Here is a 15,260-nt window from a genome sequence, read left to right as displayed (position 1 = left end):
ATATGGGACTTTCCTGGCAGTCAGTGGTTAAGACTCCACGCTTCCACTGCACAGGGCATGGGTTCCATCCCTGGTCGGGGAACTAAGATGCTGCGTGCCTCGTGGCGGTGACATGGCCAAAAAAAAAAAAAAAAAAACAAAGCTCTTGGAAATAAAACCCAAATGTCCATCAGACATGTAATGGATAACAAAACTGTGGTATATTCTTATGATGGGAATGCTACATATCAGTGAAAATGAGTGACCAATAGCTACCCAGATCAAGATAGAGGAATCTCATGAAATGTAAGGTTGTACCAGTAAGGTAAGTGGAAGTACCTGCCTATGTACATTTTCATGCATATAAAGTGCAAAAACAGGCAGAGTTAAGCCATATATTATATATATGTACGTGGTAAAACAATAAAGGCAAGCAAGGAAATGAAGAGGCATTAAATTCAGAGTAGTGGTTCTTTCTACTGGATAGAAGACAATGGGACCAGAGGTTCTATCTCTTAATCTGAGTGGTGGTTACATGCATGTTCCTTTAATTATTATTATTTGAAAATGTGCAAATAACATTATATGTTTCCTTTTCTATGTGTTAAGTATTTCACAGTTAAAATGCTAAATTAAAATGCTAAAGAGAATAATGAGTAGTTTCTATATTGTTCTAAAACTGAGTCTACCTTGGTGATAAAATGCACTTGTGTGACTTTGAAGCTACCTGCCCTTTCTTCAAAGAAGCTGTAATCCCAGAGGCTGCAAACCTCTTTTGTGTTGTTCTGCCTAAATATGAACAAATTCCCTAAGGGTGCTGATCACACAAGTACATCTGACACAGTCACCACCATCCCCAAATAATTTTAACTCTGACATATATGTAAATCAATATCATAAGTGGAAAAAGTTGTGTTCTTTGGTTCTTCCCAGGAGGTTGAGACAAAAATAACATAATCACTTTAACCTGGCTGAGTGTCTGGAACTGCTGCAGCCATGGCTACCGTGATATGGTGGTTAGGACTCTTCAAGGGGTGGTGAATGATCTCAGGGATTGAATTTTTTACTTCCAAAGAAAACTGGACATTTTAAAATCCATTTATCATTTACAGTGTCAGTATAATGGGACAACTGATTTTTTTCACCCTCAGGTAAATGTCATGCTATAATCACAACCTACCTAATCCACTTCACTTGTAATCACTTTTATCTACACTAGTTTTATCTGCCTCTGAGGATAGCAGATACCTGATAACACTACCAAATCATCTTTTCATCCAAGCCATTAGATATATGCTCCTTTTAAATGCTTCTAGAAAAAGACTCTATTGAGAATTTCTTTTTTCCTTTAAAGCAAATACTTACTTAACTTTGACACATTGAAATAGCATGCTTTGCAGACACACATGTGCTGAAGCTTTCAGAGAAGTTGATTAAATTGGCTCATGTGTTTACATTAAAATTATGAAGAAAATCCCCTGTTAATGCTCGTGTGTGTGTGTGTGTGTGTGTGTGTGCGTGTGTGTATTTTAAACTGTAAGTCAGATCATTGGGTTTCTGGAATTCAACTAAGAAATATTTCTGGAGGGCTAAGGGAAGGATTTTACTTTTTCTACTCGTTGACATAATATACGTTCCAGGAAATTATTCTTTATTATGCAGCTGTATAAAATAAGATGAGGCTTTTTCCCCATGAGTGGAAGGACAATCCCATACCTGATAATGGCAGATTTATTAATAATGAAGGCAGATAATGCTCACATCTTCATTTGATGCACCACGTAGAGCACATTCTTACTGACTTTGTAATCTCAGGCCAGTGACCTTATTATGTCTGTGAGCTTCAGTTTTCTCCAAGAAAAATGTTGGTGAACAATCCTGTCTTATAGGGCTGGGGCTTAAATGAAATAACGTATGCCTGGTTCTTATCGCAGTGTCTGACACTTGGTAAGAACACCTTAACAATTAGAAAAAAACCCAAATGCCCTTTGACAGGAAATTGGATAGATGAACAACACTGTATTCACACAGTGGAATATTAGCAGTTAAAATGAATGCACTGCAACAATGCACAACGCTGGATGGACCCTAGCAGAATAGCACTAGAACAAAGAGTAAGTCCTGCAACATTACACAGAGCATAATGCACTCTATAAAGTTAAAAACAACTAAAATAAATCATCTGCTTTTTAAGCACATAGAGAGATAGAGTAAAGCTATGTAAAAGGAAAGCAGGGGCATGATGGTTCCCTTGAGTTGGGAGTAACACACATGGGTGGGACGTAAGTAACCTCTAGGTTCTTGTTAAGATCGCAGCTTTGTAGAGGGAACTTAACCTCAACATATTAAAGGCCATATATGACAAACCTACAGCCAACATTGTTCTCAATGGTGAAAAACTGAAACCATTTCCTCTAAGATCAGGAACAAGACAAGGTTGTCCACACTCACCACTATTATTCAACATAGTTTTGGAAGTTTTAGCCACAGCAATCAGAGAAGAAAAAGAAATCCAAATTGGAAAAGAAGAAGTAAAGCTGTCACAGTTTACAGATGACATGATACTATACATAGAGAATCCTAAAGATGCTACCAGAAAACTACTAGAGCTGATCAATGAATTTGGTAAAGTAGTAGGATACAAAATCAATGCACAGAAATCTCTTGGATTCCTATACACTAATGATGAAAAATCTGAAAGAGAAATTATGAAAACACTCCCATTTACCATTGCAACGAAAAGAATAAAATACCTAAGAATAAACCTAAGGAGACAAAAGACCTGTATGCAGAAAACTATAAGACATTGATGAAAGAAATTAAAGATGATATAAACAGATGGAGAGATATACCATGTTCTTGGATTGGAAGAATCAACATTGTGAAAATGACTATACTACCCAAAGCAATCGACAGATTCAGTGTGATCCCTATCAAACTACCAATGGCATTTTTCACAGAACTAGAACAAAAAATTTCACAATTTGTATGGAAACACAAAAGACCCCGAATAGCCAAAGTAATCTTGAGAAAGAAAAACGGAGCTGGAGGAATCAGGCTGCCAGACTTCAGACTATACTACAAAGCTACAGTAATCAAGACCGTATGGTACTGGCACAAAAACAGAAATATAGATCAATGGAACAGGATAGAAAGCCCAGAGATAAACCAACACACATATGGTCACCTTATTTTTGATAAAGGAGGCAAGAATTTACAATGGGGAAAAGACAGCCTCTTCAATAAGTGGTGCTGGGAAAACTGGATAGCTACATGTAAAAGAATGAAATTAGAATACCTCCTAACACCATCCACAAAAATAAACTCAAAATGGATTAAAGACTTAAATGTAAGGCCAGACACTATCAAACTCTTAGAGGAAAACATAGGCAGAACACTCTATGACATAAATCACAGCAAGATCCTTTTTGACCCACCTCCTAGAGAAATGGAAATAAAAATAAACAAATGGGACCTAATGAAACTTCAAAGCTTTTGCACAGCAAAGGAAAACATAAATAAGACGAAAAGACAACCCTCAGAATGGGAGAAAATATTTTCAAATGAAGCAACTGACAAAGGATTAATCTCCAAAATTTACAAGCAGCTCATGCAGCTCAATATCAAAAAAAAAAAAAAAAACCCAATCCAAAAATGGGCAGAAGACCTAAATAGACATTTCTCCAAAGAAGATATACAGATTGCCAACAAACAAATGAAAGGATGCTCAACATCACTAATCATTAGAGAAATGCAAATCAAAACTACAATGAGGTATCACCTCATACCAGTCAGAATGGCCATCATCAAAAAATCTACAAACAATAAATGCTGGAGAGGGTGTGGAGAAAAGGGAACCCTCTTGCACTGTTGGTGGGAATGCAAATTAATACAGCCACTATGGAGAACAGTATGGCGGTTCCTTAAAAAACTTAAAATAGAATTACCATACGACCCAGCAAACCCACTGCTGGACATATACCCTGAAAAAACCATAATTCAAAGAGTCATGTACCACAATGTTCACTGCAGCTCTATTTACAATAGCCAGGACATGGAAGCAACCTAAGTGTCCATCGACAGATGAATGGATAAAGAAGATGTGGCACATATATACAATGGAATATTACTCAGCCATAAAAAGAAACAGAATTGAGTTATTTGCAGTGAGGTGGATGGACCTAGAGTCTGTCATACAAAGTGAAATAAGTCAGAAAGAAAAAAACAAATACCGTATGCTAACACATATATATGGAATCTAAAAAAAAATGGTCATGAAGAACCTAGGGGCAAGACGGGAATAAAGACGCAGACCTACTAGAGAATGGACTTGAGAACACAGAGAGGGGGAAGGGTAAGCTGGGACAAAGTGAGAGTGGCATGGACATATATACACTACCAAATTTAAAATAGATAGCTAGTTGGAAGCAGCCGCATAGCACAGGGAGATCAGCTCGGTGCTTTGTGACCACCTAGAGGGGTGGGATAGGGAGGGTGGGAGGGAGACGCAAGAGGGAGGAGATATGGGAACATATGTATATGTATAGCTGATTCACTTTGTTATAAAGCAGAAACTAACACACCATTGTAAAGCAATTATACTCCAATAAAGATGTTAAAAAATAAATAAATAAAAATCGCAGCTTTGGTTTTTTGTTTTGGTTTCATGGGTGCTTATTATACTGTTATTTTTAAAAATAACTAAATAAAAGTGAGCCATGAACTACTAGCCAGGGTGTGTCCTGCTGTGAGGATTAGGATTACCCCACTCCCCTGAGGTGCAATTGAAAAGTAGTAATGATGATCATGAAGAAATGACTGTGGGGCTTCCCTTGTGGCGCAGTGGTTGAGGGTCCGCCTGCCGATGCAGGGGACGCAGGTTCGTGCCCCGGTCCGGGAGGATCCCACATGCCGCGGAGCAGCTGGGCCCGTGAGCCGTGGCCGCTGAGCCTGCGCGTCCGGAGCCTGTGCTCCACAACAGGAGAGGCTACGACAGTGAGACGCCCGCGTAAAAAAAAAAAAAAAAAAAAAAAAAAAGAAAAAGAAAGAAAGAACTGTGTTTAGGCTAAGATTTGTCAGGAGTAATGGAATTTCATTTTTGCAGGTGAAGTGTTTGGGAATTAAGACCTTGCCTTCTTATACTTTCGCAGCTTAGGTGTTTATTGTTTGGAAGCTTATTTTTTTAAGTCACTTAAAATGGGAGCCGTGTATTTTTCAGCTCTAGAGCTCATTTTGTCCACCTTTCCTTCGTTTGATTACTTGTCATTAAGATTCCATAGCATCATCACCGTAGTCTCAGGAAACTGACAAGTCACAGAAAGAAGAGCCTCTGATGGCAGGGTTAACTCACAAGAGCTTTGCTGGGACCCCTGGGAGCCACAAGAATGCTCCAGGGTATAAATGGAGTATAATCTATCAAAATTTTGAGTCACTGTGTTGTACACCCGAAACTAATATAATATTGCAAATCAACTATACCTCAATAGAAAAGAGATGTTCCAGGGGAGCGTTGTGTTTTCCAAGGTGGAATTTTAGTAATTAGAGAGAAATAGGAATAGCCGAAATTGTTAAGCTGTAGTAGTTAAATCCCAACATACAGGCTTTTAGAAAAGACTTTTAGATCTAATTAATCTTAGCATCAAGTATTCATACTTTATTTTGTTTTGTTTTGTTTTGTTTTGCGGTACGCGGGCCTCTCACTGTTGTGGCCTCTCCCGTTGGGGAGCACAGGCTCCAGACGTGCAGGCTCAGCGGCCATGGCTCACGGGCCTAGCGGCTCCGCAGCACGTGGGATCCTCCTGGACCGGGGCACGAACCCGTGTCCCCTGCATCGGCAGGCGGACTCTCAACCACCGCACCACGAGTGAAGCCCTTAGTATTCATACTTTATAAACTAAATGAGAAACAGTCCAATTATCCCATCCTAAATCTTGAAGAAAGACAGTAAAGCCAGCCCAGCATGCTTTTCTATCTCCTCCCCTCACTCAACAATCATCAACTTGTCCATCAGAAGGGGTTTAAGAATCAAGTTGTTACCTAGGGACTGTTTCTCACAGTGCGATGTGTACCCTCGTAGGTAAGAACTATTATTAATGCCACTGTGTTGATAGTTTCCACGTGAGAGGAGGGCATCCCCGTTTACCTAGGCAGGAGTCAGTCGATAGGGGGTAATTTACTTCATCAGAGTGAAAGTTCTGTCTCTGTCCCTATGGAAGAGATTTAGGGCTTCTCTCTGAAAGGAGCGCATGAAGAACAGCAGAGTAAGCCTCACGCTGTCTGGTTACACCATCTCTAAGACAACACACAGGTAACGAGGATCTCCGTGGTGGGCGTTTGCTCCATCTGGCGGGGTCTGCTGCACCTCCAGGGATAACAGTTTATCTGAAAGAGCTCAGTTAGTGCATCGGGATTTGAGAATACATAAGTCACCCTTCCATTCAAGACCCTTTCCCTCCTGTCTGTGAATCCTCTCTGCTCTCCTTACCTTCTTAGTTTTGTCCTCACCAACCACGTCCATCTCATTAAGTATGCTGTTAAATAGCAAAGAACAGGTAAGCACACAGGGCGAGGGCTACTCAGACTTGCCTCCTCACTTACTCTCACGTTCCAGTGGATTTCAGTTCCAAAGAGGTGCATGTGCTGTCACCAGTACAGGAGATATTCAGGTCAAGTTCTCGGCTCGTTTGCTGCCAGCCCACACCTATACAGTCAGCTGAATACCATGCTGATGCTGACAGCCCGTGTAAAACACACATTTTAATATAATAACTAGGATATATTTTCTTGTTATGGTTACAGGGTTGAAATATGCCATGTACTGCTTGCCTGTGCTTTTTGTTTTAAGTACAAGGCAAAAATTGGGCACACACCTCCGAGTAACACCACTATAAATAACGTGTACGTTGAAAGGAAATTGCGTTCCTTAAATCATAGGAACTGATAGACTGTTAGGAAACACGTTTGCAGGGTTACTGTAATGACATTTATCCTTAGTGTGACTTCAGAGTACTTCAGTGGAAAAGTCTGCAAGAAATAAATGACTGCCCCGAAGTTTAGGGACTCGGCATTTTTCATCTGAGGGAGCTAGGTTTAAGAAAACACTGAAATACGCACTTACCTACTCTCTGTTTTTTCAGCATGCACATCTCTGAAAGCCAGCAAGAATTCTTCAGAATGCTGGATGAAAAAATTGAAAAGGTAAGAAGTAAAATTACATGTTTCAAGGGAAATATTGCCTCATGAGTTAGAGTAACGGTATTCTGGTTTCTGTTACAAAGCTTTTCTTACAAGGGGATGGTTAGAGTTAAAACAAACGTCCACACATCACAGCGTGGCTAGGAGAATATTTAATGTATAAAAGAGCTTCCCAGGATCCTGGGCTACCGTTGATCTTTCATTAAAGTGTGGAAAGTCAGGTAGAGACTGGTAAGAGCCTTTGCCTAGAAACAGAGCGTTGCTATCTATCACTGTGTATTGTCTGCACCTGGTGCCCTGCTCGGACCTCAGACTGCAAGCAGGGAGGTCCTTTGTACCTGTCTACTACATACCCAGTGTTGCTCTGAGTTATTGACAAATGTTGCAAACATGTTGCAATCAATACCTTACCTCAGGGAAGTGGCCATGAGACAGGTAATATTTGCATTTTACAGATAGGGAAATTGAGGCTCATGCTTGAGTAACTTACCCAGGTTTGCAAGGCTAATAGCGGTCGTGTTGGAATTCCAGCCCACGTCTGTCTGACTCCAAAGGAGAGTCTCCAGGTTGCTTCTCTAAAAGTGTGTGGTTTTTACAGTGACAGTAAGACACAAAGTTGATTCATGTGGAAATTTAACCCATACTTATGATCTCAGAGTGCCATATGAGAATTAACTGAATGAAGGGTTCAATATGGTAACCATTAAAGGCTTACGTGCTTAGAGGATTTAAATTTATCACTGCAGGGAGTGAATTTTAAATACTAAAGTTATACATCTGAGAATTATAATTTGAAAACCTTATTCTGCAGAAGAGTTAAATTCTAAATTCAGAGCATATCACGACTATGGTTAAGGCATCACGGGCCAATTTTACCTTTGAAATTTTTCCACTTTAATTTTTACTTCTTTTTTTACTTTTTGTGGCCCTTGAGCATTTCTTCATGAAGTCCTAGGTTATGTGTATATCAGTCAATGGAAGATAGTGAAGGAGGTCTTAAATTCATCCGTACTTCAGTAACAGACTCCTCTCTGAGGTGGACCTCTCCTGAAAGAATCATTATATAATCTTCTAATGCACCATTAAAAGACCAGCATCTATTGCCAATGTGAAAAATAGAAATGGGTAATGAACTAAAGTAATAGTTTAATCTATAGTGTTCCTTGGCTATGCTTACATTCTCATTTGAGTATATATATATTTTACTTTTAGTGAAATTTTAGCTTATGCATGACTTTTTAGATTGAAAACATCATCTAGGAATAATTACCAGGTTTCACATATTGGTTCAAAAGCTGTTCAACTTGCCAGTAACATTTTGTTTTCAGTAAAGAGAAGCATAAAAAGCACTATTTTGTTCCTACTGTAATGGTGAAGAACTTTTCTTTCTCTGGATTATTTCTCCTCCACAAGCTTTTTGGCAATAAAAATATTTGCTTAGTAGTCAGAGGTAGTCTGTAAAAATTGAGACCTGAATTGTAAGTTATCTTTTTAAACAGCATTTACAGACCCTGACAAGGTGTTTTAAGTGATCTAATCTCTTTCTGGTGTGTTTCCATAATTGAAATTCTACCTCTTGTTACTCAAAACTGAAATTCATTGTCCCCATCTGAAATTCTACTTCCCTTCTTACTTTGCATCCAGGATGTAGACTGTGATGTGTTTAGCACAACAAAAGCAAAGTTTATAACTTGATCATGTATTGGATGAAACTTGCCTTGGACAAAGGAGCATTTGTAGATTCAGGATACAGTGTTCCCACTATATATTGAATACATTTATATTCAAAAATGAGCTGTTATATAATCTGTGATACGTGCCCAGTTACAGATTTCTAAGGGAATTTTGTATCTTCTCTGAACCAAACTTTCCTATTTCTGCTCTCTTACCTGAAGTTCATCCTTCTGAATTTTGTGAATATGCTATCCTATGTATCATCTAAACATTAAGCCTCCCCAAATTAAAATGTTCCTTTTTAATATATGTGTTCAGCTTAATATAGTCTTCACCATAGTTTATATAACCAAAATTGGAAGTTGGATTCTTATGAATCATTTTCCTGACTTTTTACCATTGCTAAATATTTCTTTGGTCCAACTAATATTTAGACAACCATAAATGCAATTCACATCTATTCTTTAGGTTATATAGGATTGATGTAAAAAAACTAAACTCAGAGCTTCATGCTGCAAATTGGAGTCATTCTGAGAGGCCTTGAGTTTTGAGATATAATCTTTCTCAGAAATGTCCAGGAATTCCTCTTTTCTTCCTTAAGTTGGTAAGAAGCAAAATTGAGTGACTCTGTAGAGATTTAAACCTGCCGTTCCTTGATTCATCCTTTGTATTTATTGAACGTCTACGGGGCATAGTTTGATTTACCTTTCAACTCTCCTCTCCATACTAAGAAAAATCTCTGTTCTGTCTCTCTCAAGATATATGCAAACGTACCATTAGTATAAGGAAACAAGGACTGCTAGGTGGTTTAATACTTACAGTGAAACTTAATGTGGACTGCTGTAAATCAAAACTGATCATGGTGCCGAGCTGCAGTTTACTTTTGCACCACAGCTGGGCAAGCAGTTTTCTAAGAAGTTACTGGTGTCAAAGAAAAGCAAGTAGCAAAAATGCATTAACAAAGTATTTAGCACTTTCGATGCTAAATTATTTAGCATCGTTTAATTATTTAGCATACCAGGCATTATGCTGTGACTCGGGATAGAAAAACAGATAGGAACTAAGGGATACAGAATAAGTAGGAAAGAGTCCCTTGACTTGAGGAGCTCAGTTTTAAATGCAGATTTCTTTGAAAAGGTAATTATTTTACCAATGGAGGCGTCCTCCTTCCATCACCCCTCACACCATTATCACCGTGAGTCAGGTCCTCCTGTATTGAACGTAGGTGTTTCAGGGGTCAAGTGCTGAAACTTGAGGTCCGTGGACCAGGCAGTTGGGACATCCTTGGACACTTGACACCGTTTCACTTTGCTGGCGTGAAGAAAGCCAGGACACTGAGCTGCATCTGGAGATGACCACGAGAGAGATTTTTGTCAGGAGAGCAGTGAGAGTTCAAAAGAGCATCGTAAGCTCTGATCAACTTTTGCTTTTCCTTTTGGAGAGTAAAACAATGCTGTGAAGCAATGGGAGCACCTCATTTATCTTTACCTCATTCTTTTTCACTTGGATACCTAACCATTATTCCATTACAATCTATAGTTGTTGTCCCTGACAATTCCCAGGCTCCTGAACTTTATGTGAAGTGGTGACATTTGCCTAATTTTACAGCTTAAAGAAAATGACAGTTTACTGCAGCGCAAGGTAATGATTTTAAACTCTCGTCTTTCACTATATTTAGAGGAGAAAGAAGAGATCTAGATGATTAAAACTTGGCCCTGTGGAGGAGTTTCTGAATATCATACCAAAGACAGATCACATCAGATTTTAAGATGTGCTTTCTGCGGTATATTTGTGTACTTGTAAGAAGCAGAAGAAGTAAATACATTTTTTAAGAATCTGCATTAATACTGTCTTTCCCAGGCAAACGCAGGGATTTATATTTTGCTTTAGGAAGATGTAAGAACAGCTGACAACTGAGAAGTCTTTTGCTCTCTCAGAGAGAGCCCTGAATGTTAAAGAATGTCTCAGTGCAGTGCCAGTTGCATCTGGTTAGTTTTCCTCGTGAAAAGCATCTTAAGCTCTGTTGGGTCATGGGCATTTTTTTGGAATGTTGTAAAAGTTAGAAAGACTCTCCCTATAAAAATGCACATGATATCATATACACAAAATTCTTAAGTAAAATTTTAGAGTTTTTTAACTGTCTGGAACCTGTCCTCGGGCCCCAGGCAAAGAACCCGTGCATTTCACTTATGGGCTTTGCTCAGATCCAGGGCCCAACTATACCCATGAGCACCCACGAGTCTCGTGAGGGTCTGATCTTATCCATATGTATCTCTGACTGTAAAGAAAATTAGGAAACTAAGCACAGATAACTCCAAGAAAACCCATTCTCCTTCCTTTCATCGCTCCCTTCTCCTCTTTGAGAATAGCTCATAGTACTTCACCCCCCGAGGGTGAGCTATCAGCGTGCCACCATGACTCGCATATTCCTGTACGATTTTGAGACTCCGCCTCTGCTGACTGGAATTATTCAATGTGACCTTTTGAGGAAATGTCTTAGAAAGAGCAGCGGATGGATTTAAAATCAGCTGATTTTAATATGTTTATCTATAGACCTTTACATCTGTTGAAAAATCATTTACACTTAGAAAATGTTTGGGTTCCTGAAGTGGCCTGATTTCCTTGGCCCCAGAACTAACCTAGTTGGTGAGAAACATGGTAAGTCTGCATTTATAAATTTATTTCAAGGGCTCCTTTTCTTAATATTATGTCAGATCAGTCTGAACTACGCTATGAATCAGTGTGTCAGAGATCCGAAGGTGTTTGCTTTTCATCTGGTAAAGAGAGTGACTTGTGTGTAATTATGAGCCGTGATTTTTGGTTCTATATATAAACTCTTCCTGAAGTAGACTGTTTAACTGCAGAGCTGCTAATGATCGAATATAATATTTGGCACCTGCAGTTGATGATAGGTTTTACTTTCTGGTGGTGCGTTTAAAGGTCTCCTCAGTGCCGCTAGTGATGAGAAACATGGGACTGTTATATCAGATCCTGAAGAATGTCACCTGGCCTGCTCCATGTGTACGGAGGAAGTCATAGCATGTCCCTCCCACTAGCTTGTCAATTTCCGTAACAACCAGGGCCTTCAGCACTGGCAGAGAGATGCTCTTGCTGACACATGTGTTTTGGAACTGGGCTGGGCTGCCGTTATTCCATTAAACAGCTCCTTGCTCCATGGGAAACACAGCAGGGCCTTAATTTTGCTAATAATCAAACCCTGCCTTGTGTCTCCTTCCCCATCATCCCCCTGCCTTGCCTGCTCTCTCTCCTGTACGTACCTTTCCTCATTCGCTGGTCAAAGTAAAGCTGTAATTACAAGGGTAAGGCTGTGACCCAGCCCTGTTTTGTTTCTCTCCCTACCGCATAGCTTTATGCAGGTGACTTCTTAATAGTTACTATGATAACATTGGTGCAGGAGCCACTGGCGAAGTGCGTGCACACCGTGGACTTTGAGGATCCTAGCGTTCCCCAGCATTCCATGTAGCTACTGGTCATGGGTCACGCAGCCAAGGAAAATAAAGGAGGCAGCAAACCTAGAAGAATGCAACACACCCAGTCTCTTCTCACTTTCTTTTTTCTGGAGGGCTTGATTTTCAGAGAATTCTTGAGGTTCTATCAGCCTGGTGCCTTAGGGAGTAGCAAAGGAGAAGAGTCCAGGTTCCAGAACAGTGGAGTACATGAATACAAATAAAAACCATGCCATTTTTATGAATGCAGTGAGGCCGACAGTGTTCTGAACTCAACAGCAACCTGGGGCACGATCGGTGAATGGTGTCATTTTGCCATGGGTGTAGTACTTGGGCAAAAGAAGGTGGCCCAAGGTACCACTCAGAGCAGAGAGACAGTGATGCTGGCTTGTGTCGTTTTTTTGTCTTGTTCCCATTCGGTTTCTCCTTCCCTTCCTCTTCCTGGGCTATCTGTTTCCCCTCCTCCCCATGGCCTTTCCACTCTTCGCGCTTAGCATCCAGGGGCATTGTTTTAGCCCTACAGAGGGCCCTTGGGGACAGAGGGTACCAGCCTCTGTCACTGCTAATTTATTATTTAAGAATCTCTAAAAGAACTCGAAGCATTACATAGACGGTTCCCTAAGGATAAAAATTGGGTCTCTTTGTTTGCCTAGAACCTAGCACAGGGCCTGGGACAGAACAGAGGCTTAATAAATTTGTTGAAGGAGTGAATAGGGCACATAAGACCACTGGGCTTAGCAGAAGCAGAAGCACACGAAGGAAGGAGGTGTGATGGGGCAGACTCCTGTAGCAAAGGGCTCAGCGTGATAGGAGGGGCTCTTAACAGTTAGGAGCCCCATGGCAGGTATGTAGTAGGTACAGTGCCAAGAAACAGAACTGAGAAAAGTCAAGAAAAGAGGCAGCACGGAGCAAGTGAAAGAGCCTGTGCTTCAAACCCCAGGCAAATCCGAAGACCCACTCCAGTAGTAGCTGTGTGACCTCAGGCTAATTGTTTAACCTTTCTGATCCTCAGTTTCCTCACCAAAATTTTGGATAGTAACACTAACTTGTCCGGGAAATTAAAGAAAATTCATGTAGAGTCTGTAGCAGAGTGTTTGATATGTTGTATGTGCTCTGTGATTGGTAGCTTTTATTTTGGTTGAAGTTGCCTGTATCCACATCATAAAGGCCATTTGTAGGGGAAGGATTTGGGGGAGGTGGTGACTGAAACTGAACATGCAGAACTTATCAGATTGAACCTTGCTTGAGCAAGTGCCTTCCTGTGGTATAGATGTCTCCTTGTAGAGAGAGAATTAGAACAGGATATTTTCCGGTGTACTGGCCCACCTCCCTCCTGTGTGGTATAAACATGTTAAGGAATTAGATTCGTGTGAACATTTATAGAGCCATTAAATAACCTGTACCAGCTTTTGAGCTGATGACAGAATGAGTCCATGAGTCAGTGGCCCGGGTACAGCTGAATCCCTATCTGTATTTTTGCTGTTTGGAGGGTTCATTCTTTTTTAATTCTTGTGGGTTGCTTAAAACCTGCTTTTGCAAACATTCATTAATACTAGTCTTAAAATGTTTATAACAACAACAAAAAGTTAGGAAAGGGGATCCCTAACAAGATCATTAAAGCGGTAAGACTAACTTCTTTGATTCATTTAACAAGCTTATCTGGAATGTGTTCTCTGGACGCAGAAATGAGCCAGGGCCATGGAGCTGCACCATGAGGAATTAGGAAATTGGGTCCTTGCCTTTAGGGAGCTTCTAATCTAGCAGCATAAAGTTTTCAGTTGGGAGGAACTTCAGAGAGTATCTTATCTGATTTACCCGCAACTTTCCAAACTCCCACTAAACAGAACCCTCTGTAGCAAAGAATGAGGCATGCCCCTTTATATCAATTGGGAAGGAATTATAAAACATATTATGTTTTGTACATTTCTTGAAATGTTTATTCTGATATATCTTGTTATTTGTGGGATACTTATTCCTCTCTTTGAAATTCTTTGGAGAATTCCTAGAGAAAGCATTCTTGGGGTAGACACTTCTAGATTGCCCTCATTTTAATCCCATTTTTCTAAATAGAGTCAAAAGAGGAGTACCAAATACTTTAAACTCATATTCTCGAAATTGGTTGTTGGAGGTTTGGAGATGTTTAATCATATTCTGCCTCCCTTCTGGGTTCTTAACAAATTTAAAATAGACACAGAGAGTCAGGTGAGTATCATGGGTCAGTATCTATCTTATTAATAAGTCTCATAATTCCCAAATGCAGAGCTTCTAGTAAACTAAGTTTGGAATATATTTGCAATACTTAAAATATGAAAAGGATCTGTAGCCAGCATATATAAGGAAGTACTATTAATGCTAACCAATAAAAACCATCAATTAAAGTTATGAGTCTATATCCTTGAAATTCTCTTACATGTGTGCAATGAAGTTCACTGAAGCATACATACTGTGCTCAGTCGCAAAAAAAATTTTTAAAACCTGGAAGCAGTTTAAGCACCTAGCACTAGAGGAATGAATAAATAAAATCCTTTATAGACCCACAGTACAGTATCATGCAGCAGTTAAAAGAAATGACCCAGGCGCATATATATCTCCACAATTATAGATCTCAAATCATATTATTAAATGAATAGAGGAATAGAGCAGAATGATAAAGAATTGTATGACACCATACAAATTAAAAAACCATACACTGTTTTTAGATGGACATTCAACAAATATTTATTAAACACCAGTTATACATACACGTGTGCGTGCACACATTACTATAGTACGTTTTGATATGATATATTTATAAATGGCATGTATTTATATCTGTTTTATACGTAAACATTCATATATAAGATGTATAGTTTATTTGGTATATTATGAATATTATACAATTATTAAAGTATCAAAATGATCATACCAAACCCATGATCATTGTTGTACCTGGGGATGGGGGAAGGG

At 39.5% G+C, this 15,260-nt stretch overlaps 1 protein-coding gene across 9 annotated transcripts in view; it reads left to right on the top strand.

The window, feature by feature from the left end:
* CUNH1orf21 (chromosome unknown C1orf21 homolog) overlaps window positions 1-15,260 on the top strand; it is a 255,177-nt gene that overhangs the window by 197,171 nt on the left and 42,746 nt on the right. For 5 of the 9 annotated variants that reach the window (XR_003427983.1, XM_027083040.1, XM_027083038.1 and 2 more), the window contains one exon: window positions 7,116-7,176. Coding sequence is in view for 8 of the 9 variants with exons in the window: in XM_027083040.1 (XP_026938841.1) it covers window positions 7,116-7,176 (61 nt within the window). In the remaining variant the exon portion in view is untranslated. Of the gene's footprint in view, window positions 1-7,115; window positions 7,177-11,435; window positions 11,506-15,260 lie in introns of all 9 variants that reach the window. The other 4 variants (XM_027083035.1, XM_027083033.1, XM_027083036.1 and 1 more) reach the window with 1 other exon arrangement.

The sequence above is a fragment of the Aethalodelphis obliquidens genome, unplaced genomic scaffold, assembly GCF_003676395.1.
Source record: "Aethalodelphis obliquidens isolate GAN/ISIS:26980383/991018 unplaced genomic scaffold, ASM367639v1 scaffold48, whole genome shotgun sequence".
NCBI classification, from domain to species: domain Eukaryota; kingdom Metazoa; phylum Chordata; class Mammalia; order Artiodactyla; family Delphinidae; genus Aethalodelphis; species Aethalodelphis obliquidens.
The sequence above is the reverse complement of the archived record's forward strand: the minus strand, read 5'-3'. Positions and strand labels throughout refer to the sequence as shown.